Below are 23,318 nucleotides of genomic sequence, written 5' to 3'. Positions count from 1 at the left end.
GGATTCATGTGTTCACCCCTGTATGCGCCATCGTATATTTCCTTCCTGAAAACCAATAAAGCTAATATTTAACTGAACTGAAACCATAAAGATTTACAAAATCATCACTGCCCTCAATATTAGGTTACCAAACCCATTTGTGCTCTCATGCTGCTGTCTTTGTGTTAAAGGGAAACCCATTGTGTGTGTGTGTGTGTGTGTGTGTGTGTGTCAAAATTCATATTTATTTCAATGTGTCAGAATAAGCCTTGCATGTTCCATACATAAGTGAGTGTGTGGACTGCTAATTTGAATCCTCTGTGTAAGCCATGAATAGACAAAGGGAAGCAGTGGCCATGCCCAGTGACCGGTCGTAGGCCAACGGCGGACAGGCAATAATGCAGTCCTCCATTCCCCCCTAGGGAATACTGCAACGAGCTGGAGCTGGCCAGCAACAACACCGAGTTCCTGTTCAACTTCATCGCTCTCATGGAGAAGGTGACGCCAGACTCCAAACAATGTAAGCCCCGCTCCCCCTGCACTTATGTTCTGTTTGGATGGCCCCTGCAGAGGTCTAGGGGCCCCGGGGGCCCGATCATCCACCTTCATTATACAGACAGAATGTTTCCCCAACCTGCTCCCCACCCAGACACACACTTATAGAATATTCAGACCGCACAACTCCCTTCTCCTCCTCTCCGCCTCTAAGTGTGTAGATACCAAATGCGGTTGGTGTTCTTGCGTCTGGGATCCGATGTGTTTCCTGAGGAAACAGGATGTTAGGAGGGTGAATTGACGTAGGAGGGCCCGGTATTCCTTCACTATTTGATTAGCAGTAGTATGAGTGCATAGAGGAAGCTCCAGCTGTTGAGTGCATATCATTAGCAATCAACATTAAACGTGATCGGAATGTAATTTGGGGAATAAATTATATATTTTTCAGGAAATAGGGAAGTTACTTTTAATACCAGTAAACAATCCGATGCTTATCATAAGTGGGTGTGTATCTCTATACAACATTAATGTCTGTATATTTCTGGGTTTCAGGTGACAATCTGCTGCTTCATAACCTGATCCTTGACACTGGCATCATTGGACAGCTGGTGGACAAAGTGTGGAAGAACAAAGACTTGAACACGTAAGGGGCTTCCAGTAGCATGCGAGTCGTCCGCTCTCTCCGCATGTCCCTCTCTGTGCCCCCCCGACCCTGACCCTGACCCTGACCCTGACCCTGACCCTGACTCTGTGGTGGTCTGCAGGTACGGCTTCTTGGCAGTGTTTGCGGCGACTGACGGAGGCATCACCAGAGTGTTTCCCAACAAGTAAGTTGAAGTTCAAGTTTATTATAGAGCCCGTTATAAAGCAACAACGGTTGACCAAAGTGCTGTACAATTCCACTATCTAGTTATAAAACAAACAAATAAAATAAAACCAACTAAAAGCACAAAGAAAAGGACACACTAGACAATAATAAAACGTATATGGAGTCAAACACAAGAGAATAGAAAGGAGTGTTTAGAAGGGATATGAAGTTGGCCACTCAAGGGGCTAGCCTGACATGAAGAGGGAGTTCGTTCCACAGTTTGGGGCCAATGACGGCAAAAGCCAGATCAGCCCTGCTCTTAAGTCTTGACGGAGGGCACTTAAGTTTCCGTTGTTGCTTTGATAGTTTGACCCTGAGCGTGCAGTCAGTGGGCGGTCGTCCTAACCCTCTTCCTCCACCTCTTCCTCAGAGCGGCCGAGTCGTGGGAGGAAGACCCCGAGCCCTTCAACGCCAGCTACTACCGCCGCAGCCTGGACAACAAGGGCTACATCTTCAGAGCGCCTTATCGAACAGGTGCGTTACAGCCCACCGGGGCTTGTGTCCTTCTTCTAGTCCTTCTTCTCCATCATCACGTCATCCCCGGCCGCATGTATCCCTCCCTCGTATAATAATAATAATAATAATAATAATACATTTAATTTAGAGGCGCCTTTCAAGACACCCAAGGTCACCTAATAAGGTCGTTCCTTTGGAGGGCTACTATCAGGGAGGTCTCATAGATGTGGCCTGTAAAGCCCTTTTTTTGACTGTAATCGTGATGAAGGTCTGCACAAATAAAAACGCACCTCGATCCACAACTCCTTCCCTTCTGCTCATTGTTGTTCGAGTCCCCTCCTCATCCTCCCTCATCCTCTCCTCACTGTGTCGGGACCATTATGTCCTTATGTGTTATTATTATGACCCTGGTGGTGCTGGTGGTGGTTGTGTCTGTTGAGCGCCCTGGCGTGAAACCCTCGCTGTGTGTCCCCGCCCGGCAGTGAGAGACGACCTCCTCAACCCGGAGAACGACACCATAGGGGTGCTGGTGAGCACGGCGGTGGAGATCAGTGTGGGCGGGAAGACCATCAAACCTGCAGGTTGTTAGCCATCACACAACCCCGGCGGGTGGTCTCCTTTTAAGCCGACCCCCCTCACAGCCAGGCCCGGAAAAACTGCCTCTGTGATTGACTGCTCTTTTCTACTGCTTTCCCCCTCCCTCCCTCCCTCCCTCCCTCCCTCCCTCCCTCCCTCCCTCCCTCCCTCCCCATGTATTTTGTTGTCACATGGCGGCTTCTGTGTGCCTCTCTGTGCCTGGCGTGTCCAACATGGCCGCGACATAACAGTGGTCGGAGTGAAGCTGGACCTCGAGGCGTGGACAGACAAGTTTAAGATTCTGGCTAGCAACCACACGGACCGCCAGGGCTCCAACGCGGTGAGCTAAAGCCCGGCGACCCACCCTGCTGGGTGACCACCTCTAACGTTTCCTTCTGTTTATGATGATAACGTCTGCTCTCTCCGGTGCAGTGCGGACCCCACAGCGCCTGTGAAATGGACTGCGAGGCCAACAGCGAAGTGAGTCAGTTTGTCAACGTCTCTGCATCGTCCCCGCTTTCACCCCACGTTTTAAAACACTCCCGCTTTGATAGTTTTGCACTATTTAGAATTTATTTATTGTAAATATTGCTTATTTTAGTTCATTTTACCTAATTTTATCCTTTTATACTTAATGCACCGTGGGTCAGTGACAAACAAAATTTTGATTCTTCCATTTGTTTTGTACATTCATGAGCTTTACTTGGCTCAGCTCTTAAAAGGGAAACAAAATAACCTTGGGTTGTGCTTTCCACACACAGGACCTCCTCTGTTACCTCCTAGACGACGGTGGGTTCCTCATCATGTCCAATCAGAAGGAGGACTGGAACAAGGTGAGCTTGGGTCTTGTTGTGTCACAAGACACAACAATCTCGTCCGACCTCTCCCCACCTCTGAGGCTGAGCCAGGCTTTGTCATGTGCCCCCTCCTCCCTCCTCCTCCTCCTCAGGTGGGCATGTTCTTCAGCGAGGTGGAGCCCTACCTGATGTACGCGCTCTACAACAGCTCCTTCTACAACCGCAAGCAGTCCTACGACTACCAGTCGGTGTGCGAGCCCATCCCCACCAGCAGCCACGGGGCAGCACCCAGGGGTGCCTTTGTGGTGAGGTCATCAGAACACGACAACACTGGACTGGGGGGGGTCAGGGGCGGGGGGTGATGTTGAACCCAATGATTCTCAGATGTCTTTTTTATCTTCAAGCAATGAGCGGCGAGAGGCCATGGGTAAATCACAGCCCCAGGCGGCTTATTGCTTTGGATAAAACGGTTACCATAGACATCCCAGTAAGTGTAAACCGAAAAGACATCAGGAGGCAACATAAAATGCGATCATTAATTGAAAATGAATCATCAATCTTCTGCCGGGCAATTTAATTCCTCAGGATAGCAGGCTGGTTGCCAAGCAACCCAGGCTAGCATACAGGGTAATCAGGCTTTGAGATTGGCGGCACATTCATAAAAATCAGTGTGGCATAACATTTTTTATTTTTTTTATGCGGTCAAAGGTGTGTGTTTATAGAGTGTTATACAATAGCGTATGAACCTATCAGATTCGGGGACTGGAACCTTCCTTTTATCATTTTATATTTAAGCAAGAATTGTTTTGATTATGAGAGATTGATCACATAAAGATAGTGAGTGATATTGAGCCATCAATGTTGCGTCCCTTGGGCTCAAAAGAGAGACAAACGGAAATCACATTACATGACACATGTATTCACCACTACACGATATTCCCACAGCCAGTAGTTTGACATGGCTTCCCTTGGCTTGCCCTCAGGAGAGTACAGTATGTACAGATATGCATGTCTTTATGCAGACATATGGCAAAATAAACAACAAGACTCCCTGTGATCTAAACCATGTGATGTACTGTTACTGTGTGCCTACAGCCCACCATCGCAGACTTTCTGAACATGGCCTGGTGGACGTCTGCAGCGACGTGGTAAGTGGGCAGAGAGACTGAAAACTGCTCAGAGCTGTCGTGCGTTGTGATACAGGCCGTACGTGGCCCATCACCAGCCATGTGTGTGAACCTTGTCCTCCTCTCCAGGTCCTTGTTCCAGCAGGTCATCGCTGGCATGGCGTACCAGAGTTGGTTCATCACAGGTGAAGGGGCATCTCCTATTTACTCAAGTATTGGACTGCTACAGGTGTTGGTGCAGGTGCACATAATTACCCCTCCAGATCATGTTCGACTCTGGTATTTGCGTAATAATATTGTGATTGGAATATCAGTTGGAACTGTAAAATAAACGATGGAACATATCAAATATATTTTGAGACCTGACGGTATTTATATCTTGTGTTGATGAACATACAACATGTAAATCAATTGAATAAGTCTTACAAACCTGCCAAAAGTGAAGCCTAATGTCTTGGTCTAATGTGTGTATTCATTGTGTGTGTGTGTGTGTGTGTGTGTGTGTGTGTGTGTGTGTGTGTGTGCGTGTGCGTGCTGCAGACGAGGTGCTGGCAGAGGGAATGGATTCCAGAGAGAGGGGCTGTGTAATGATCCAGACACAGTACTACTTCACCAACCTGAACAGCACATTCAACATGCTGCAAGACTGTGGCAACTGTTCAAGGTCTATACACACACACCGTGCAAATTCACTGATCCAAACACACTGTAAACATAGCGCAAAAACAGCTACAGTTAGCACGCTAGATTGATAGCACTCTCACAAGGTAATGAGTGAGATGGAAACTCATCAGAGTTAATTGAAGCGGTCACGTCGTCGGCTAAATGAGCCTTATAAGCCTAGCCGGCCAGCTACCCCGGCATCCATTAGCCAATGAGTGTGTGAGACGGGGTGAGTGTGATGGGGGAGTGAGTGTGAGGGGGAAGTAGTATGGAGTGGGAGAGGGGAGGGATTGTGATGGGAGGGAGCGTAAGGGGAGTAAGTGACGGGGGGGGGGAGTGAGTGTCAGGCAGGTGAGGGGGAGGGAGTTTGAAGGGGAGCAGTGTGAGGGGTGATCGAGTGTCAGGGGAGAGAGTGGTGGGAGGGAGTATCAAGGGGGAGAGAGTGAGCTGAGGGAGTTTGAGGGAGGCGAAAGTGTGAGAGGAGGGAGTTTGAGGGGGGAGAGTTGAGAGGGAGAGTCTGAGGCGGGAGGGAGAGTGAGGGGAGGGAGTATGAGGTGGGGAGGATCATTGAGGGGGATGTTGACAGATGTTGTCTTCCTGCAGGCTGATCCACGCCAAGAAGATCAACAACACCAACCTGCTGTTTGTGGTGGCGGAGAAGATGCCCTGCAACGGCTGTGAGATTGACAAGCTGTCCCAGGAGGAGGAGGAGTGTATCCTTTGGCTTGTCTGTTTTATACCAAGAACACTTCAACTACTGCTGCTACCAACACTCAATTGTCTGTCTTTTTCTTTTGTGTTGTACAGATTTATACTCTGAGGGTATTTCCTATTCATGGTATGAATGACGGTTTCATAGACAGCGGTCTTGGCCTTTGAGTATGACGATGTGTGACCCAAGCAATCGGTGGCTTCCCTTAACCGTTTTGTCACAGACAAGGACCTTAATCCGTGTGATGAGGTGGCTCGCTACAGGAAAGGCCCGTCCATGTGCTTCGACAACAACCAATCTGTAAGCCCTGTTCATAGTCACACACTGCAGATACCCCAGGCTAACGTTCACGTAGCATCACGTCAAATACTAAAGTAGTAGTAGTAGCTAGTATGTCCTGTATGTAGGACCAGTAGTCTGATCAAATAGCTTTCTGAACGTCCTATCTGAGTCCTGTCAGCCAGACTACTTGATAAACTACCTTAGACATACCAAACTGAATAAATAGGGCAAATATGTGTACAAAAATGCTCTTCGCTCAGTCTCGTTGTCACTAGGATATTTGCTGAAAATATATACTTTGTATATAAAATATCTAGTGACTACATGCAGGAACATCACATTTGTTTGTCAGCTAGCATCCCCATGTGATCGGACCAGCAGATGTGAAGATGCAGCGCATAACTTTTGAAGATAAACTTATTTTTATTGTATTTAGTTTGTTGCCATCTGGTGAACTGCTAGTATGTTATGAGTCAAACAAAGGTTTTCGCCTGCTAGCTTAGTACCGGTGAAGAGATTCTAACCGTTATCTGAAATAATGCACTGGTATAAACAGCAGTCTGTTGTGGTAAACACCAACATAGAGCGAGGACCGGGGATCAATATTTGACGTGTGCGTGTTTGTTTGGCCTTGCAGGAGAACACATCGGACTGTGGGCGGGGCCACTCGTTCGGCCCCTCCCTCGTCACCCTCCTGGCCATTCAGCTGCTGCTACTCTCCCAGCTGGCCTGCCCCAGCGCTCTCCTTGCTCTTCTCTAACTCCACCCCCCCCCCCCCCCACCTCAGAACCCCGCCCTTGCTCCCCCCCCCCCCCCCCCCCCCCCCCCTGAGCCTCTTTACCCCCGCCCCCCGTCCAGGCGCCCAGGTGGGGGGTCTCGGTGCCCTGGCGCTCCACCCGGCTTTGCTTCCCGTCGTGTTGTAGCTTCACGTGATGAACTGCTGGACTTTGCTCTGCTTCTTCAGCCCGGTCCAGCCGTCCGCCCCCCACCACCACCCATCCTCCCCTCACCTCACCTGGACCATCGTTGTCAGGGCGACGACAGATGGGAACAACACAGAGAAAAAAAGGAATCCAAAAAAGAAATCCACCCAGAAGCGACACCATTATCGAGCTGGAGTCTTGCTGGACCCATGCCAAGAGGACCCCCCCCCCCCCCGCCCCGCCCCGCCCCCCTGCTCCCTGCAGACCCTCCCAACACTGGATGGAACCAGTGTTAAACTCTGTTCATCCATCCGCTGTTAATCACACAGGTGGCGTGTGTATCCCCCTCTCTCTCTCTGTCTCTCTGCCTCCCTCGCCCTAGCCCCTGAGTTTCAACACTCAGTCATTTGCCTCCTATGAGGGGCCGTGGATTAGTCAGACAGCGAAGCCATCATAAAATAAAACTCTGGTCCGGAGGGGGGGGGGGGGGGGGCTGGGATGAAACCAGGGCTCGTGTCACCTGCTCCAGGGCAAAACTATATTCCCAGCAGTTAAGTTCTCCTTTGGAAAAAACTGAGTTTGTTTGGTGTTTACTTAGAGACATGAATTAATGTATGCACTGTATCTACTTCTTGCCAAATTGAGATAGACGTTCATGTGTTCTTATGTTTTCCAGCCAAATTAGCGACGGGGTGGAGGAGGTGACTTTGGATTTAGCGTTAGGGTAACCATGGGGATGCACGGGATGGGAATCCCGGATCACTTTTGAACACCAGGCGATCCCGGCTCCACAGAGAGGCCGGCGTCCATTTAGATAGGGATCATTTGATGGTAACCTTTTTTTTATTCTTACTATCCGGCTCATACACTATCCGGCTCATACACTTGTTTGATGTGCTCCTTTAACGATCGATGAACAAACTCCGACCTCCGGTCGGCTGATGTCCGGTTCTATATAGTTCTATATATCTCTATATCTCTATCATGTGCTCTAGTGTGCAAGCTCACCTTCTGCCAATCCCGACGGGGACACCCCCCCCCGCGCTACCGTCAAACAATGTGCTTTACTTCTGTAACGCATCGTGCACCTCTAGTGGTGGTGGAGCCCCCAAGGTCCCACGGCCAGGCTGGACTTATTACCTTTGGCTGATGCAGTCCTATCCAGCCAACCCCCCCCCCCCCCCCCCCCCCCCCCCCCCATCTGGAGCATCTGCTGCTGCCGCCGCTGCTGGAAGTCCAGGGCTGGGGGGCTTTCGTCGAAAAAACGTCTCACACTCAAAGTGCCGAAAGAGGCGGCTCATTATGGTGATCACGTGGTTACGGTAGTCATGGGTGGTTGTCTGTTACATGTCATTGGATCAGCACTTCAGCTGAGAGGTTGCGGAGACGCCCGTATTCAGCAGCCTCTCAGTCTCCCTCTCTCTCTCTCTCTTTCTCTCTTGTTTCATAGTGCCTTGAAGCACTAGACGTTTCTCGGAAAAGGCCCCGGTCGGCTCTGCTTACGCTAACCCCACCGCATGGTACCTCTATGAAGCAGCCTGCTCTCCCTGCTCCGGATGATGCTACCCGCTAACGGAGCCTAGCGTACCGCTATAAAGACAGCTTTATAACAGGGTTCGATGCAGTCGTCGGCTGTGTGTTCACCCCCCTCTCCACAGCTGTCCGACTGCCATTGAACTAGAGTTACTATAACCGTTCCTTTATGATGGCCATGTACAGTGCAATGAGTTTACGCCATCGAGATATATATATATATATATATATATATATATATATAGTGGTGGGAGAGCGTTATGTAGGGCCACTTGACTGCTATACTTGCGTTTACGCCTGACTTGTGCGTATGTGTTTGTGTGTGGACGTATTATGTCGGTTTGCGTTTTAACCCTCAAAGGGGCCGTGTTTTAAATGGGTCATATCGAGGCGATTGCGTGGCAGGCGTTGTGATACCGTAGCTGTTCTCTCATTTGATTCTTGCGACGAACAAAGTGTTATAAAATATTAAGAGTCGTTAAAAAAAAGGGAGGGGGAAAAATCAGTCTTTGAAGGTACGTTTTGCTTCAAAGCCATTCGGAGAGAGGCAGTGCAAGAGGTGTGCGAACGAATGTTGGTCATGTGGTGTGTGTTTTCTGTTCGGAAGGCAACGTAGTTACACAGCCTCTATAAATGCCTTAGTGTTATCTCATATGGGGCTCTTGTTTCACTTTTTGTTATTTTGTTTTTTGTTTTCTTCCTTCACACGCACAAGCTCTGCCTCGCGTCCGTCCGTCTCATTGGTCGGCTGGGCACGTGCAAACAGACTCTGTTGAAACAGTCCCGTCCCTGCTGGGTGTCGTGGTGTTCTGGAATGAAGTATCGTGAGCTCTACTTTTGTATTGAACCGTGTCTTGGAATGATCAATTCTTAAGTAACGCTTGTTTGACTGACGGCCGCCTGCAATTGGGGGAGGCTTTCCTGTCGCTGAAGTCTCCGGACCTTTGGGCCCACCCAAGCTTACTGTATTATGTTTTTAGGTGGGTAATGTCACACTACAATCTTAACCTTACTTACTGTACAGAGTATTAGAAGACTATGTATTAAGACAAACATGCCGGCATAGCAACTGCAGTTTTTGGCTTACTACACAATTGATCTCATTTTTGACTAACCGCTTAAAGGGGCAATGTGTAGTATTTGGTGTTTCACATGGCAGGATACAATTATAAAGGAATTGAACCACAATAATGAAAAATAAACTGTTTATCCTGCTCCATGACCTGACGCTCATGAAAATGAATATTGTGGGATAAACAGTGTTTCATATTATACACATGCTGGGAAGGTAAATTTATAAAATTGGGTGCATTTTTGAAACCTTGCAAACGGCTAAAAGGCGTAACACTTGACTCGTACACAGTGCTCCGTCAATCATAACACTTGAGAATCTTACACAGTGCTCCCTTAATCGAATTGGCATTTCAGAATTGCACCTGCGATTGGCTCCTTCAGTGTTTTTAGTGTGGGCCAAGTATTTAACCTAGCCTAGCGCAGTACCGTTGCATTCTAACCCGGCATTCTGTTTGTCTCCGCTCCTGTGCCATCGACTCTGTCCGCAGGTCCCCAACCTCCTGTCTGTAAATGACTGCTACGCTTTCCTGCAGAACCCTTCTTCTCATGTCCCAGCTCCCTACACACACTCTCACTGACGGGTGTCTGAGACCTATGTTCTCATATGCACCGACACACTGGCAACACACAAACACACACGCAACACACAAACACACACGCAACACACAAACACACACACACACACACACACACACACACACACACACACACACACACACAGCAAACATACAGTGGGCCGTGTCCATGCTGGGGGTGGTTGAAGCCCCCAGCATCAGTTTCCCTGGTCCTCCACCAAAGTGTGTGCAACAGGCACAGGGAGGGGGTCTTCACAGAGTCGCGTGGGACTGTATTCAGACAGCTGAGGCGGTCAGAAACACAGTGATGTCTATGTGTGTGTGTGTATCCAAAATGGGGAGACACCCGAGTGTTCCGTAGAGGAGCACGGGTTTGCTTCCCATTGGGGGTTTTCAGACATTTACTTTTGCCAAAAATGACAAAAAATATATATATAAATAAAAGAATAACATCAAAATGGAATACCTTTGAGACGAGAGGGAGGGGTTTGCCCCAGGCCCCGCCCCCCGGTCCGACCCCCCTCCCACAAGGTGTGGGGGGGAGGTCCCCATGTAGCCTCACACAGCCCCTCTCTGTCCTCGCTGTGTATGTGTAGGCGCGTCTCGCTGGGAAAGACACGTATGTGTGTGTGTGTGTGTGTGTGTGTGTGTGTGTGTGTGTGTGTGTTATTCTGTAGTCTGTAGTCTGGTGCTATGTGACCATGTTTGACAAATGTGTGAAAAAAAAACAGTTACAACTGAAAAAACAACGACTCAAAACAGTTGAATTTAATAAGTGGAAAAAAATAGGAATACAGCACCGCTGGTAAGCTCGAGATCTGGAGTAAAGTATTTTTTATTTTGGTTAATTTCTTATTTGCGTGAGTATGAGCGTCTGTGTGTGTTTGTGTTTGTGTGTGTGTGTGTGTGTGTGTGTGTGTGTGTGTGTGTGTGTGTGTGTGTGTGTGTGTGTGTGTGTGTGTGTGTGTGTGTGTGTGTGTGTGTGTGTGTGTGTGTGTGTGTGTGTGTTTGAGAGAGTGCAGAAAATTGAGCTCCTTTTGGTTTGGACATTGGTCCGTGTCGCTCCATTCTTTTGTACAGATGAAGCTTAAAAAAAGAGGGCAAAATTTGTAAAAATATTGTGTCTGTGACTCCTTGTAAAATATTTTCAAATTGTTTATTACAGAGAATCAGTTATTAAATAATGTTCATATTTTTCACTTCATTTGGCTGTGTGGTCTTTTCTATTGTGTAAAAGTACAAGTATGGTCCACAAAGTAAGTGTGGTACAATCTGGTTGTCATTTGTGAAATTCATTGCAATTTTGACCGTTTATTTGTATCTAAATCACTGGGATGCATCATTAGAGAATCCTTAACAATTATCATTAAATAAGAGAATCGTCCAACCCAAGCAATCTATTGAATTGAAATACTGCCTTCAGGAAATCACAATTTACTCAAGTCGAAGGAAATACAGAACTTGCACAAATGTTTAACCAGGAGTTCAAGACGACAGAAGACCATAGCATGGATTTTATGGCCTCTCGATTATGGCCTTGACTACAGTTAACGTTTGTTAAAATCCTTCACTTAAAGCAAACATTGAGCACTGCACAGATTTCAATATTACATACACGATTTTGCTGTGAAAACAATGAGTAAAGTGCACTACTAGTAATCAAGACCTATTCTGGTGTTTAAGTGATGGCATGGTGTGAAGTCAACACTGGACCCACCTTCACAGGGTATGGAGGAACTCTACCACTGCCTTGTGCCAAGTGTCTGGGTCATCCAGATAGCACGGATGCCCCGCCCCTTTCATCACCACCACTTTGTGATTGGCCAGTTTGCTGAGGTTGCCGAGAGACAGTTCTCCAAGCTGTTCGTCTTTGTCGCCGTAAACTATCAAAGTTGGAATCTGTTGGTTCAGGGGAGAGAGAGGAAAGCCTCAGATTCACCCCCAAAAGAGAACCAAAACAAAGCAGGACGTGCCATCGTGCATGTACACCCCCTACCTGTACAGCGCGGTACTGCTCTGCGCTGAACTTGTCGGTGCATATGGGAGCCACGGGGATGTAGGCTCGGATGGCGGGCTGGTGTCCCATGACGAAGGGCAGGGAGTACATTCCGCTGAGGGAGGGGCTTATCACCACCACCGAGTGCAGCCCCAGCTTCTCACAAACCTGCTTCAGGAACCCGCCAGGGGCCAACTCCCCCACGGCTGCAGGGCCCGTGGCTGACTTGGACTGACCGAAGCCTGGACCAGTGAAGGGACAAGAGGTAAAGGGCTGGTCAGGTGTATAACGTGGGCCTGGGAGGCATGTTGAGAATCAACCTCATTAAAGGGCTACTATTTTACCACCAGGGGCCAGTTTGATTATCTGTTATAGCCGTTGGAAGATCTGCCCTCACCTGTGACTAAAGCGACATCACAAGTGGGAGTGTCCACTGAGATGTATGCTGGATAGAACAGCTTACAAGCCTACCCAACGGGTATTCTGGTACCCCTTTAACGACCAGGGTTACTACACAAATTAAATAAAAAGTGACTGAAGTGACCGAGATAATAATAATAATAATAATAATACATTTTATTTATAACGCACTTTACATCTACTTAATGACCTCAAAGTGCTGAGATGGGACTGTGAAAGACCCGATCAGTCTGCTCATTTCAGGCCAACCCCTAGTGCTGTCCTGGATGTGGCAGCCAGGGCATTACTCAGAGGAATTACCCGGTAGGTCGATAGCTACAGCTCGGCAGCCTGCTTTGGCGAGCGTCTCCAGAGTACCGATGTTGAGCCAGTTCTCTGACGTGAAGCGAATGCCATGCAGGAGAAGGACGCACAGCCTGGCCTCCCCGCTGGCGGGCTCGCTCTGTCTATAAAACAAGGGGCTCGTGCAGTACTCCACATGCACACTTCCCTCGGTCATTTTAACAGCAGACATCCTGCACAGAACGACAATGGACATGTTGATTAGGATCATATCTCGGCATAGCTTACTATAACTTACTATTGATTGTAATCTGCTCACTACAATAATTGAAACACAATCATACGTTAAAGTAACATTATGTGAATACATTTCCTTACAATGGGTTAACTTAAAGACATAGTAATTATTGAAGCTAAAACATGGACATATGGACAATGTCATTACCATCTGATATATGCAAACAAACGGGTGTGACTCAAGTGTCACCATTTGCAGTAGTGTTGGTAGACTAGTTGTGATGAAATAATGTCTGTTCAAAGTCCACATTAAACGTAAATTGATATTCTGCAACAGTGGATTTACAGATTTGCGCAATACTAAGTAAATGTGCAATTAAAGATGTCCCTTACCTCAAATGTTTTCAGCAACCTCAAATGAACCACGAGTGTTGACACTGCTGAGTATTCTGGACTGCTTTGGCTTTCGCTGCTTTGTTGACTATTTTTTGTCCCGGAAAACCATATAAAAGTTTTCTCTTCCGGTGCTTATACTGACCTCTGGCGGCGCTCCCTGGAACTGCTCCCGAAATGCCCGTGGATTATAACGGTGCTTATTTCTGCCAGGAATGAAAACGTGTTAGTAGGATAGGGACCTAATTTTGGCCGTCCAAATAAAATGTGAACACTCTCCTGACATTGCGTCCCGCAATTTCCCAGTTCTCTAGTCATAATTAATGATTGATTATGTTATTGATTGGTTGTGTTTGTGGGGGTAAGGGCCTCTGTTTGATCAGGCTTTCAATGTTTGCGTATGGGAGGTTGCATCGAAGTCAATATTTTATGTCTTCCATAGCTGCGCTCCTCGTGGCTTTCAGAAACTTGAGGTGTTTTATGATTTTCGGATGCTTCGGTTATGAACGGGAATGGTGACTTCATCATAACGGACCAATAGGTATAGGTACGAATTTAAATCTAAAAGTAACACTACTGTTCGACCTGCCGTTCCTCGATAGTATCAACGCGTAACACACACGTCAAAGGCCACCATGATACTGTTGTTATTCCCTCTACTCCTGACCGTCTGCTGCGGAATGTCTACAGGTAAGAAAGGCTTATTCAACGTGAAGATGTTATAAAACGTCATAAGAATCCAACATTTTAATAATCATGACATTACGCTTGGAATATGCTGAAGCAGCCGCCCACGTATCGATTAAGTTATACAGTAGGCCTATACTTTAAACTCGATTGATGGTCAACGTCCCAGTGATTGTCTTTTATTAAAAGTCCTACATATTGAAAAGTAGAATTATAGAAAACTCAATTGTGCGACGTCAATATGGCCTATTAACAGACTAACTGTAATAATAGTAATATCAGGTTAATTATCTGTAACCCAATTCAAATAGAAACATAAAGAGAAGAGTCACAATTGTATGATTGATTGTAGGCCTATGTACCGCGGTGAAGTTAGTTTTAGGTTGGATATTCGACGGATATTCAGTCCAGTTCCAGCCGCGACTTCACGGAGATTTGCCCGGCAATAGCTGCAGGAGAACGGTTAGCACACCTCGCATTAATGAATATTAATATGCAGGAACTATCATATTTCTTTCAATAGCTTCCATGCCATGTGACCCAGTGACTCCAAACCAGTATCCAATTGTAGAACTAAACCCTAAGAATAGGACACACCACTTTTTATGGTAATTTAGTACTTCCTCTATTTTATATGAATATTAATAAGCAGGAATTATCATATTTCTTTCAATAGCTTCCATGCCATGTGACCCAGTGACTCCAAATCAGTATCCAATTGTAGAACTAAACCCTAAGAATAGGACACACCACTTTGTATTGTATTTTAGTGCTTTCTCTATTTTATATGAATATTAATATGCAGGAACTATCATATTTCTTTCAATAGCTTCCATGCCATGTGACCCAGTGACTCCAAACCAGTATCCAATTGTAATGGTAAATATGATAATTCCCCATCTCCAGGGGATGTATAAAATGCCCCTGTCGCGAACATCGAATACAAATAGGCACGTAATGTTACTTTTTACTTTTTTGTGCGTTCACGCGACGGGGCGACAAGATCCCATACAAGGTGAACGTAGAGATGCGTATCGGGCGAATTTTTCGCGAGAGAAAACCGGCGACAAGTTTGATTTGTCGCGCCACACTTTCGCCGTGCACAGGCGAGCACGTTCACACGGATTTGTGGCGCGACAAATTCGCTCGAAAATACAATACAAAGTGGTGTGTCCTATTCTTAGGGTTTAGTTCTACAATTGGATACTGGTTTGGAGTCACTGGGTCACATGGCATGGAAGCTATTGAAAGAAATATGATAATTCCTGCATATTAATATTCATATAAAATAGAGGAAGCACTAAAATACCTTAAAAAGTGGTGTGTCCTATTCTCAGGGTTTAGTTCTACAATTGGATACTGGTTTGGAGTCACTGGTTCACATGGCATGGAAGCTATTGAAAATACTGCAAGTATTTTGTTTTGTATTGATATATTTACGTGAAGTAATTTATTGACGGTCCCTAAATCAGTTTCCAGCGATTCACCGCGAGGCTCTGCGAGGTGCGCTAACCGTTCTCCTGCTGCTATTGTCCGTGAAGTCGCGGCTGGAACTGGACTGAATATCCGTCTAATATCCAACCTAAAACTAAATTCACCGCGGTGGCCTATGTCGTCTAACATAATAGGCCTATATCCCACGTTTCACAGACGCCTTATAACAATAGTAATATCATGGCTATTATTATGTGGCCAGAAAAGACAGTGTGTCATTGCAATGTGTCACAAAGTTTTCTTCCATTAGTTGCGAAGTCATCTCTTGGTCTAAAGGTTATGTGTGCAGGACTTCTGCCAACACGTTGTTTTCTATGTGCCAGCTTACACACAAATGCTATACGATAGCATTGATAAGCATTGATTGATTATAGAAACATGATTCATGTTTTCCTATAGTGTATCGCAGTCCACTGAATGACTTCCAGCGCTCGGAGGGCAGGGAGCTGGTGCCCACGCCATGGAACTCAGCGCTGGCGCTCATAACAGAAGGTCTCACCCTGGAGGACTGTGCTACTCGATGCTCCCTATCGCTCGACTGCAGGTGACACGCGCACACAAACCACACACGCACTCTCACAAACACAAACACATGTGATTTTCACATGCTCTGGTGTTTATTAAAATGCATAATAACAACGTACAATATTCATGTATGTAAAAATGGATAACCAAATAACACCTTTCCCTCCAGAGCCTTCAATTATGAGACGCGACCTTCCATTACCTGCAAACACTTGCAATGGGTGGGCGATGGCAGCAATGCGGAGGTGAAGAGAAATGTAAACTGCGACCTTTATGAGAAAAAGGGTAAGATTGTGTCACGATGGTTACATAAGGTGTCATACCTTTCAGTGGCGGTTCTAGACTATGTAGTCTAGGGGGTCAAGGCTGGTGCTTTAAAGAACCATGCGAAGTGTCTGCCAATGTTTATCCATCTGTATCAACAGGTTAGAATGAAGTTTAAGATACCACCGCAGCTATAGGGTACACCCTCAAGCAAAGAACATTGCAACTATTGACCTGACTTTGTCAAAGAAAGTACAAATGTTTGGAAAGACTTACCACCAAACTTGATTAGGGACCTGAATTTGTCCTATTTATATTTCTTCCAGCTAGTTATCTTTAATTGCCATATTGATTAAACTACAGCAAAATATTGTTAGAGGTTTCTTGATTGCAAAGAGCGTTGATGTGGACTCAACATTTAGGGTTAGGACCGCATGTAATGCCTCAGAACCGCCTGTGATGCCTGTAGTGTGTTTAATATCAGATGTTGTCTGTGTTGTTTGTCTCTTTTTACTGTTTTATTTCAGTCTATGTGAGGAAGTGCATTGTGGGAAAAGGTGAAGACTACAGGGGGAAGGTGTTCACAACAAGAAGTGGACACACTTGTCAACAGTGGTGGTCAAAGTTCCCCCATGATCACAGGTCAGATTTCTTTCTCTTGTCCATTCAGGATTTCTTTCCTTCATTCTTTCCTTTTTTCTTTATTTATGTCTCTTGTCTTTCATTCCTTCATTTATTCTTCCTACCTTTATTTCTTACTTTCTCTCTTACTTTCTGTCTTTCATTCATTTATTCTGTCTTTCTTTCTCTCTCTCATTCTGTCTTTCTTTCGCCCTTTCGATCTATCCTTCCTTCCTTCCCTCCTTCTTTTCTCTCCCCCCGATGCCCGGCACTACAATGTGGTCCCTCATGGCTCCTCCCCCGGTCCTGCAGGTGGACTCCTACCGGGGACAACGGCCTGGAGCTCAACTACTGCAGGAACCCGGACGGGGACCGTATCGGCCCCTGGTGCTACACCACAGACCCGGAGCGCCGCTACGAGAGCTGCCATATCCCCCACTGCAAAGACGGTACAAGCCGTCCCTTAAGGCTTAGTTATGGTTCCAGATCGGCGCAACGCAAGAGGGTCTACGGATCCATTACGTCCTTGCGGACCCTCCTTACCGCCCCCGCAAGGGCCTGACGTGCGCCTCCCAATTTTGGCAGTAAGGGCTGTGATTGGTCCACTCACTAAAACCCGACGCAGAACCGAAACAGGTCCACGACTGCGTCGAAGCGTCTGCGTAGTCATTGCGTTGCGTCGACGTGGAACCATAACTGAGCCTTCAGTCTGTATCATGTGTAACGTGAGGCTGTCTCCCCACTGTTAAGACGACCTGTGTTGTGGTTGCAGGTGGGTTGGTCCACAGAAATGTGTATCAGGAGTGTGTTGTGGTGGGTGTGTCCACAGAGGTGTGTATCACAAGTGTGTGTTGTGGTGGGTGTGTCACCAAAGGCGTGTATCAGGAGTGTGTTGTGGTGGGGTGTGTGGTGTGTAGTGGTGGGTGTGTCCACTAGGGCTGGGTATCACTAGGTACCCCACGATACGATACTATCACGATATTTTACCCACGATAACGATAATATCACGATACAGCGATTCTGCAATTATCGATATATTGCAAGAAATTTCACCCACGATACATCACGATATCTGTGTCACTGAAGAAATTCAGAATTTATTACAAAAACATTTTATGCAAAGTAACAGAAAATTAGAAAACAAAATAAATGCAGAAAACATTTCATTGCTTAGTTTCATTCGCTCTGTTTACAGTGGATGTATCGCAATGGCGAGGCGCACACAGCCTTTAGCCGTGTTCTGTAAATATTCTAGAACACACGGGAGTCCTGGAGCTCTATATCAAAATATTATCATATAGCCTACACAGATATCTATATAATATATATTATATCCGCCAAAAGATGTGTGATCCGATATTATGAATCTCAAACGACCGCGTTGGGTTCTCCGACGTTCCTGGTTCTTCAACGTCCTCATCAATGTGAAGTAGACCGAACCACGACAAGGAGGAGAAAGGGATTGTTCCCGGGCAGCGCTTAGGCACCTCCGCCTCCGGCGGTGGTCCCTCAGCGGGTCTCAAGCTGGAGACATTCGCCGCCAACAATCCCTTTCTCCTCCATGTCGTAGTTCATGTTCTTGAGGGAGTCAAAGCCAAAGTTCCTTCCCCCCAATTCATTCTCAACCTTGGCTGAGATAACCCCCAATACGAGTCTCGTTGTAGAAATACCAGAGACGAGAGTCCGACAGAACGGTTATCCAAATAACAAGGAAGTGTACAACACTTGCGATACAGTCCTGGAGCTCTATATCTAAATAATATCATATAATACATAGAAATCTATATCATTTAATACATATTATCACGGCCAAAAGCGGTGTGCGCCTCCAGACGATATAATGAATCACAAACGACTTTGTCAGGTTCTGCGACGTCTCTGGTTCTTCCACTTTCACATCAACCTGAAGTCGACTGAACCGCGCGCTGCCGGCTGCCGGCTGCCCGCTGCCGGGCGATGGTGCCTCGCGGCAACCGGCGGCATGACGCAGTTCATGTACTTCAGCCAGTCAAAGCCAAAGTTCCTTTCTCCCAATTCCTTCTCAACCATGGCTGAGATAACATAACCCCCACAACAGTCTCGTTGTGGAAATACAAGACACGTCAAAGAACCGACAAGAAACACTTGCGTTACAGTGTGTGTATTCACACAAACACACACACATGTGGCGCTCGCACGGTCGAGTCTCATTGGCGGGCCAACGTCTCTGGGCGGGCCAGGCAGAGTAAGGGGAGGAGCTGAGATTCCTGATGACGTCAAGAATACAGACATTCCAAATCAGCGCACTTGAGCCTCCGTTTTTTCAAAGGCGAGCAGAACAGCTAGTGCTCGTTTTACACCAAACGCAAGTTTTAGCAATTGGGGGACCATAGGCAGGCTAGGGGAACTCATATTTATGTTAGAAAACCTCATATTTTCATGTCATGGGACCTTTGAATATCGATATTTGGCGTCAGCATATCGATAACGTCCCGCAAGACGAAATATCGCGATATGTCGCAGTATCGATATTTTGGCACACCCCTAGTGTCCACATAGGTGTGTATCAACAGTGTGTGTTGTGGTGGGTGTGTCCACAGAGGTGTGTATCACGTGTAACGGCGAGGACTACAGAGGTCAGGTGGACCACACTGTGAGCGGCAGAGAGTGCCAGAGATGGGACCAGCAGTACCCCCAGCAGCACATCTACCAGCCAGAGAAGTAGGTCCCCTACCCCACCTCCTCTAACACATCCCCACCTCCTCAAACACATCCCCACCTCCTCTAACACATCCCCACCTCCTCGAACACATCCCCACCTCCTCTAACACATCCCCACCTCCTGAACACATCCCCAGCTCCTCTAACACATCTCCACCTCCTCGAACACATCCCCACCTCCTCGAACACATCCCCACCTCCTCGAACACATCCCCACCTCCTCTAACACATCCCCACCTCCTCGAACACATCCCCACCTCCTCTAACACATCCCCACCTCCTCTAACACATCCCCACCTCCTCTAACACATCCCCACCTCCTCTAACACATCCCCACCTCCTCGAACACATCCCCACCTCCTGAACACATCCCCACCTCCTCTAACACATCTCCACCTCCTCGAACACATCTCCACCTCCTCGAACACATCCCCACCTCCTCTAACACATCCCCACCTCCTCTAACACATCCCCACCTCCTCGAACACATCCCCACCTCCTCGAACACATCTCCACCTCCTCTAACACATCCCCACCTCCACTAACACATCCCCACCTCCTCTAACACATCCCCACCTCCTCTAACACATCCCCACCTCCTCTAACACATCCTCACCTCCTCTAACACATCCCCACCTCCTCTAACACATCCCCACCTCCTCGAACACATCCCCACCCGGTGCCCACGGAAACGGAAACCAGCATTAGACCCGTGTCAGATTTAAACAGATTTGTAATGTCTAACAATGTTTAAAGGTCCCATATCACAACACCAGGTAATGTGTCAGAAGAGGCAGATTTTCAAAACGGCTCGAAATGGCTAATCACACTCATACCTGGAGGTATAATGTGGGCCCTTTAATGTATGTTTTTATGGTAAAACATGCTCTATAATCAGTGTACAGGTCCATTTTCAAACCTTGTGCTCAGAGTCGTTCTTCTTGACCATAAAGCCCCTGTACGAGGGGAGATCTGTACGATCAGCTGGGGTTCAGTGGGCAGCCATCCATACGTGGCTTTGTTGGTTCAGGTACCCGGACAAGAGCCTGGATGACAACTACTGCCGGAACCCGGACGCCTCGCCCGTCCCCTGGTGCTACACCACGGACCAGGAGGTGGAGAGAGAGAGCTGTGAGATCAGCAAGTGCAGTAAGAAGCCCGCCCACCCACACACACGTGCACACACACGCGCACACACACGCGCACACACACGCGCACACACACGCGCACCCAAACATGCAAACACACGTACACACACACGCAAGCGCACACATACACTTACACACACACACAGACACACGAGCACGCACGCCCACGCACACACACACACACGCACACACACACACAGACACACACACATTCACCTGTATGTAAGTAAGTATATATTTATATAGTAGATTGACTGAACAACAGGTTTAGCTTCAGAAACACAAATCAGACACCACTCATAGATTTTAAACCCAAACCCTTTCTCCTCTCGTTATGGTTTGGCCCCGCCAGCCGTGGCCCCTAAAAAGCGTCATCGCTCCAGCTACACCACCAACTGTTTCCGCAGCCGGGGGGAGGACTACCGCGGCCGCATCAACGAGACCACCTCTGGGATCCCCTGCCAGCGCTGGGACGCACAGTACCCCCACGAACACCCCTTCTACCCCAACACATACGAATGCAAGTGAGTGGATCTGTACATTTGTATGTCTGTGTGTGTGTAAGTGAGTGTGTGTGGGTGTTTGTGTATGCGTGTATGCCTGCCGGCAGGTGGTTGGGTAGGTGAGTGTGTTCGCGTTTATGTGCATGTGTATGTTTGGATGTGTGTGTGTGTGTGTGTGATTATGTGTGTAAGTGTTAATCTTTTACTCAACAACGCCTCTTAGGTTTTAAACACTTCACATGGCAAACAATTACCCCCCATCATTGACTCAGAAATCATTGAAGAACTCATTGTTCAGCCTTGATTGGCTCAACTTGATTCATGATTACGATACTCACTCACACAATATCGAAGAACCAATGAAGAGCGTGTTTATAGCTTGTGTGGCTCATGCAGAGAAACGTTGTGTCGTCCAGGGGCCTGGAGGAGAACTACTGTAGGAACCCAGATGGATCGGAGGCTCCCTGGTGCTTCACATCTGTGCCTGAGATGAGGACCGCGCTTTGCTTACAGATCAAACGCTGCGCAGACGACATCGAAGCTGAAGGTGCAGTGCCCCCTGCTGGTCCACAATGTGCATTCCACAAACTATATAGTGGCACGGTTGTCTTTATTTTTTCGATTGTTCAAGTTGTGAAATCTGAAAATGTTACTTAAATGTCTGTAAATGATTTGAAGTTCTATGAAGTTATAGTAATGTAAATGATTTTATGGATGTTTGAAAGAGGAGCATCCCAGTGATTCAGCATGCTTTTATTCAGAAATGGCTGCAAATAATCAAAAGGTATGTGTTCAATTTACCCATGTTCAGATTGCTACCACGAAAATGGGAAGAACTACAAAGGCATGGTGCGCAAGACACGCAAGGGAATAACTTGTCAGAACTGGAACGTCAACACACCCCATCAAACAAAGTAAACATTAACTATAATCCATCAATACATTCTGATTTAAATATAACCACATTATGCTGTGCTATTAGAAATGGACCCGAGGATTGACCTCATTGGTGGACGGGAACCATGTGGAAATATTTAGTTCCATTAAATGTCATTGAAGAAATATGAACTTTAATAACATTCAACCAAAAAACAACAGTTGGGGAAGTCCTTCATTCCCCTCGTCAAATAGCTTTCTAGTTGTGAATCACAGTAGTGTTGTTTCATATAATTCATATATGATTCCACATAAAGTACATGCACGACTATAAAAACTACTTATGGCTCGCTCGTTACACGCCAGGTGTAGCCTGGGGGATAGGGTTTATCGCCATAAGCTAGAGACGTGATCACATTTAGGACGTGCCCCAACTCTGACCACTTTTGAAACAAGACTGAAGACGTTTATGTTTGCTTTAGCTTTCTGCTAAATCTTAAATACATTGCCCTTTCTACAATGCATTTTTTAACTTGGCCTTTGTTTTCTTTTACGTATCTATTTTGTTTTAACTCCATTTTATTGTATTTTTGCTTTAGCCGTCTGCTAAATCGTATATACATTTCACTTTCTACAGCACATTGTCTTTACTTTGCCTTTGTTTTCTTTTACTTGCCTTATTTATTTTATTATTTCATTTTATTGTATGGCGATGTGAAGCACTTTGACTCCGCCTCGTGTATGAAGAGTTCTTGGTAGATAAAGCCGCCTTGCCTTGCCATAACTCTGGGGATGTGGTTGTCCCAGGATCAACCCGAGCACCCACCCGGACGGCAACCTGACGGAGAACTACTGCCGCAACCCGGATGGGGACCGGCACGGCCCCTGGTGCTACACCACCGACTCCAAGACCGAGTTCGACTACTGCGCCATCAAACAATGCGGTGCGTGCCCGTGACCTTCTGCCCTGGCGTTCCCTTAGCAGCCTGACCGGGGGAGCTCCTCCTGCTCGGAGCCGGGAGGAAGACGGAGAATCCACGGATTTCTCAACACGCTTTATGTCGACCTACACAATAACAATAATAACAAGGATATCATACGTACCACTGCAC

The 23,318-nt window shown here is 47.0% G+C and overlaps 3 protein-coding genes across 6 annotated transcripts in view; 2 read left to right on the top strand and 1 right to left on the bottom strand.

Moving 5' to 3' along the window:
• The window catches only part of cacna2d2a (calcium channel, voltage-dependent, alpha 2/delta subunit 2a), a 131,365-nt gene extending 124,608 nt beyond the window's left edge, over positions 1-6,757 (top strand). For all 3 annotated transcript variants that reach the window (XM_030375627.1, XM_030375629.1, XM_030375628.1), the window contains 15 exons: positions 402-499; positions 1,027-1,117; positions 1,239-1,301; positions 1,713-1,816; positions 2,281-2,379; positions 2,626-2,714; positions 2,807-2,854; positions 3,136-3,207; positions 3,324-3,476; positions 4,267-4,319; positions 4,428-4,483; positions 4,839-4,962; positions 5,565-5,674; positions 5,897-5,973; positions 6,593-6,757. In XM_030375627.1, the coding sequence (XP_030231487.1) occupies positions 402-499; positions 1,027-1,117; positions 1,239-1,301; positions 1,713-1,816; positions 2,281-2,379; positions 2,626-2,714; positions 2,807-2,854; positions 3,136-3,207; positions 3,324-3,476; positions 4,267-4,319; positions 4,428-4,483; positions 4,839-4,962; positions 5,565-5,674; positions 5,897-5,973; positions 6,593-6,715 (1,360 nt within the window). In that variant the 3' untranslated portion in view covers positions 6,716-6,757. The remainder of the gene's footprint in view (positions 1-401; positions 500-1,026; positions 1,118-1,238; positions 1,302-1,712; positions 1,817-2,280; positions 2,380-2,625; positions 2,715-2,806; positions 2,855-3,135; positions 3,208-3,323; positions 3,477-4,266; positions 4,320-4,427; positions 4,484-4,838; positions 4,963-5,564; positions 5,675-5,896; positions 5,974-6,592) is intronic.
• Positions 6,758-10,995: 4,238 nt separating this feature from the next.
• abhd14b (abhydrolase domain containing 14B) lies at positions 10,996-13,660 on the bottom strand. 2 transcript variants are annotated; one of them, XM_030375623.1, is made up of 5 exons: positions 13,389-13,660; positions 12,777-12,991; positions 12,057-12,298; positions 11,778-11,959; positions 10,996-11,146 (listed from the first exon to the last, which is right to left on the bottom strand). In XM_030375623.1, exons 2-4 carry the CDS (start codon positions 12,988-12,990, stop codon positions 11,780-11,782), a joined length of 636 nt encoding a protein of 211 aa, XP_030231483.1. In that variant the 5' UTR covers position 12,991; positions 13,389-13,660; the 3' UTR covers positions 10,996-11,146; positions 11,778-11,779. The 2 variants fall into 2 exon arrangements, with proteins under 2 accessions (XP_030231483.1, XP_030231482.1); XM_030375622.1 differs by lacking the exon at positions 10,996-11,146 and having other exon boundaries at positions 11,202-11,959.
• A 134-nt stretch (positions 13,661-13,794) lies between these two features.
• The window catches only part of mst1 (macrophage stimulating 1), a 14,620-nt gene continuing 5,096 nt past the window's right edge, over positions 13,795-23,318 (top strand). The window contains exons 1-11 of the mRNA XM_030375621.1: positions 13,795-14,078; positions 15,969-16,113; positions 16,264-16,379; positions 16,886-17,000; positions 17,292-17,428; positions 19,559-19,679; positions 20,710-20,828; positions 21,180-21,351; positions 21,747-21,877; positions 22,142-22,244; positions 23,014-23,150. Of these exons, the coding sequence (XP_030231481.1) occupies positions 14,024-14,078; positions 15,969-16,113; positions 16,264-16,379; positions 16,886-17,000; positions 17,292-17,428; positions 19,559-19,679; positions 20,710-20,828; positions 21,180-21,351; positions 21,747-21,877; positions 22,142-22,244; positions 23,014-23,150 (1,351 nt within the window). The 5' untranslated portion in view covers positions 13,795-14,023. The remainder of the gene's footprint in view (positions 14,079-15,968; positions 16,114-16,263; positions 16,380-16,885; positions 17,001-17,291; positions 17,429-19,558; positions 19,680-20,709; positions 20,829-21,179; positions 21,352-21,746; positions 21,878-22,141; positions 22,245-23,013; positions 23,151-23,318) is intronic.

The sequence above is a fragment of the Gadus morhua genome, chromosome 13, assembly GCF_902167405.1.
Source record: "Gadus morhua chromosome 13, gadMor3.0, whole genome shotgun sequence".
Classification (NCBI taxonomy): domain Eukaryota; kingdom Metazoa; phylum Chordata; class Actinopteri; order Gadiformes; family Gadidae; genus Gadus; species Gadus morhua.
Note: the sequence above shows the minus strand (reverse complement) of the source record. Positions and strands in the feature narration are given on the sequence as shown.